This window comes from Kogia breviceps, chromosome 8 (assembly GCF_026419965.1).
Source record: "Kogia breviceps isolate mKogBre1 chromosome 8, mKogBre1 haplotype 1, whole genome shotgun sequence".
Lineage (NCBI taxonomy): Eukaryota > Metazoa > Chordata > Mammalia > Artiodactyla > Physeteridae > Kogia > Kogia breviceps.
The window spans coordinates 54720538-54723944 of NC_081317.1; the positions used below are offsets into that span (position 1 = coordinate 54720538).

Here is a 3407-nt window from a genome sequence, read left to right on the forward strand (position 1 = left end):
ATTGACAGCTGACACATTACTGAGTATGTGCCAGGTACCATTCTAAATGTTTTCCATGTTTTAATTTAATCTTAATCCAATGAAGTAGTACTATCCTTATCCATATTTTACAAATGAGGAAACAAGCACAGTAAAATTAAGTACCTTGCCCAGTTCACAGAGCTAGTAAGTGAAGGGACTAGAATACTAACTCAGCTCAGGTGGTCTACCTCCAGAGACCGTTCTCTTAACCACACTGCTACAGTTGCTATGAAACATCGTTAAGGTGATGGGAGCCAAGATCACAAAATCAAACTTACCAGTTAAGCAATACTTGTGGGCAGTCAGAATCTATAGCTTTAATATTAACCACCTTCAAATTATTTCAAATAAGACCATATTTTAAATTGCTAACAGCAAATGTTTATTCATGGTTGAAGCCAAAAAGAATTTATAAATGCATTTTAATACCTTGCTGATAAAATAACATTCCACCTTTGCAACCTTGTAAGGAATACAGGAAGATATTGTAAAGGCTTTGATGTGTATATCTATCATAACCAGGTAATCAGAACACACATACACACATACACCACCACCTACTTTAGTGTTAACACCATACCAACTTTTCAGAAAGGCCATCTTGAAGCTCTACTGGATAGCTGAGTAAATAGCGTCCAAGGCTTGAAGACTGGGGAGAAGGGAAGAAAGGGATGGAAGAAGTAAGCAGCACACATTTCAAAGCCCACTTTTAAGCACACGACATTAAGAATATTAAAAGAAAAAGGGGGAAGGCAATTCAGCATTTTCAGAGAGCGCATTTTGGCAATATTCAACGCATAAGAAGACTGTGCTTGGGACCATCCACTCTCTCCAGCTTCTCAAAGTGTTTCCTGGCATTGCGAATGTTGATCAGAGTAGCTGCAGAAGGGATCGACGGATCTGACATAACCACCATCACGTACGTGTTTGATGTGAAGATGTCGATGAACGCAGCGAAGTTAGAATTCCTAACTTCCATGCTCTGGAAAGAAGCGGCCAATTTACTGCAGCTCAGCTTGAACTGCTTAATAATGTTGCTGATCTTCTCGAATCGGTGGACGTCACGCTGCTCTTTGCACTGGTAATGGGAAATGACCAAGAACGTCGCTCTCTCGAACAGCAGAACTTCATCGGCCTCAATAATCTGGGCAAAATTCCTGAGGTTCATCTCCAGCTGCTGAACATTGGGAATCAGCTGATAGACAATACTGGACCAGGCTTTGTAGAGCGTTTCATCCCAGATGGATGTTCGAAAACAGGCACACTCCAGCGGGCGAGACAAACGCCTCAGGTCTTCCTCTCGCTCTTTAAAAATCAGGTCACGCTGATCCTCCTGAACCAGATCCATTTTGTGCACCAGGCAGAAGATTTTGGCATCAGGAGAGTTCTGGAGGATGGCTTCCAGACACGACTGGTAATAATGCATGTCCTTTTCCAGTTCGCGGCTCTCCACGTCGAACACGTAAATCAGAACCTCGACATTACGGAAGATGTTGTCTCGCTGGCTGGTGAAGTAATTTTCCATGAAGGTGTCCTGACCGCCACAGTCCCACAGATTCAGCACCAGGTTGCCCAGAAATCGGACGTGGGAGTGCTCCACATCAATGGTGGCACCCAGGCGCCGGGTGTCGCGAGCGATGTAATTGGCAAAGATAATGGACCTCATGCTGGTCTTCCCCGACCCGCTCTTCCCCATCAACAGCACCTTTTTCTTCATGGCTGTATTTGGCATCACCCGCCGGAGCTGCCTCGGACTGGGCCTCAGGGCGCGGCCTAACTGCAGCGCGGTCGGAGGGAGGAGGGGCCGGGGGTTGCGGGGGCTCCGACGGCCGGGCCGTGCAGCTGTGCAGCCGGGGAAGCCGAAGGTGCGAGCTCGGGGCTGGGAAGGCGGCGACCGGTGAGCTCTTTCTCGGGGGAGAGCGCCGTGGGGCAGACAGCTGCAGCCGTTACGGAGAAACGCTCGCCTTCCGGAGAGGAGTGTCTCTGCGTCTCCGCTGCCACCCACTTCCGGCGGCGATCTCGCGAGAACCCGCGCTCTCGGCCGTCGCTGCACAACGAGCTTTGGTAAACTGCTCTTTTAACGAAACGCAGCAGGGCCCACCCGAAGGAGAAAATGGAAGGGGAACCCAGGACTCTGGTGTTCTGTTCTCCTATTTAAACAGGGCTTACGGTTGCAAATTGTACGCGTGTGGGCAGTTGGGAGAATGCTGCCATCTCGTGGCCGAAAAAACCCCAGCACACCACTACGCGCTTTAAGAGCGCGGTGTGCTGTTGCGTGGTTTTAGGCCTGAGCAACAGACAGGGAAAAGCCGAAGAAAGCTTAACTTCTCCACCCAGTTAGGCCTCCTCAGATACCCTGGTTTACTCAGTACAAGGACAGGAGAGATAAAAACTGTACAGATGTTCAGAAGTAGGTGACTGCCCATTGCTGCTCAGCTGAATGGTAGTGAATCCCTCGCGGGAGATGGCCTAACTCCCAGTTAGTGCTTTTTCCTCTTGGAAGCAAGTCCCTTTCTTACACCTGCTTTCTCGGTAGTCTCAGACTTTGGGATTTATAATCAGAATTCCAAAGCTTGAGGAAACTCTAATATAGAACATTACTTACTCCTCACAATAACCCTATGAATAAACTCATTTTCAAGTCCGTAAATCGAAGCTTACAGGGGTTAGGTAACTACCAAGTTACACGTCTATTACATAATGAAATGCAATTTATTTTTAAAATATAAATTGTATATATTTAAGGTGTCCATCATGATTGGATATACACAGTGAAATGATTATGGTCAAGCTAACCTATCTTGTGTAGTTACCAGTTTTGTGTGTGTATGTGGTGAGAGCACATGAAATCTACTCTCGAAATACGGTGTTAACTATAGTCATCATGTTGTAGGTTAGATCTCTACACTTACTTATCCTGCATAACTGCAACTTTGTATCCTTTGACCATTATCTCCCCATTACCCTCACTTTCCCCTACCTGGTAATAACTAGTCTCTCTGCTACTATGTATTTGACTTTTTTTAGATTTTGCAGATAAGTGAGATCATGCAAGGTTTTTCCTTTCTGTGTCTGGCTTATTTCACTCAGCCTGATGCCTTCCAGTTTCGTCCTTGTTGCAAATGGTAGGATCCCCCTTTTAAAGGCTGAATAATATTTCGTTGTATATATAAACCTCTATTTCTTCTAATTTTTTTTTTTTTTTTGGTGGTACGCGGGCCTCTCACTGTTGTGGCCTCTCTCCCGTTGCGGAACACAGGCTCCAGACGCGCAAGCTCAGCGGTCATGGCTCATTGGGCCCAGCCGCTCTGCGGCATGTGGGATCTTCCCAGACTGGGACATGAACCCATGTCCCCTGCATTGGCAGGCAGATTCTCAACCACTGC

At 46.7% G+C, this 3407-nt stretch overlaps 1 protein-coding gene across 1 annotated transcript; it reads right to left on the bottom strand.

The window, feature by feature from the left end:
- Window positions 1–379: 379 nt before the first annotated feature.
- RRAGA (Ras related GTP binding A) lies at window positions 380–2171 on the bottom strand. The gene has a single exon (XM_059072939.2). It carries the CDS (start codon window positions 1751–1753, stop codon window positions 812–814), a length of 942 nt encoding a protein of 313 aa, XP_058928922.1. The 5' UTR covers window positions 1754–2171; the 3' UTR covers window positions 380–811.
- Between the last annotated feature and the right edge of the window lie 1236 nt (window positions 2172–3407).

Coding starts and splice junctions, on each gene's coding strand:
- RRAGA (XM_059072939.2), bottom strand. CDS start 1,753: ATGCCAAATACAGCCATGAAGAAAAAGGTGCTGTTGATGGGGAAGAGC.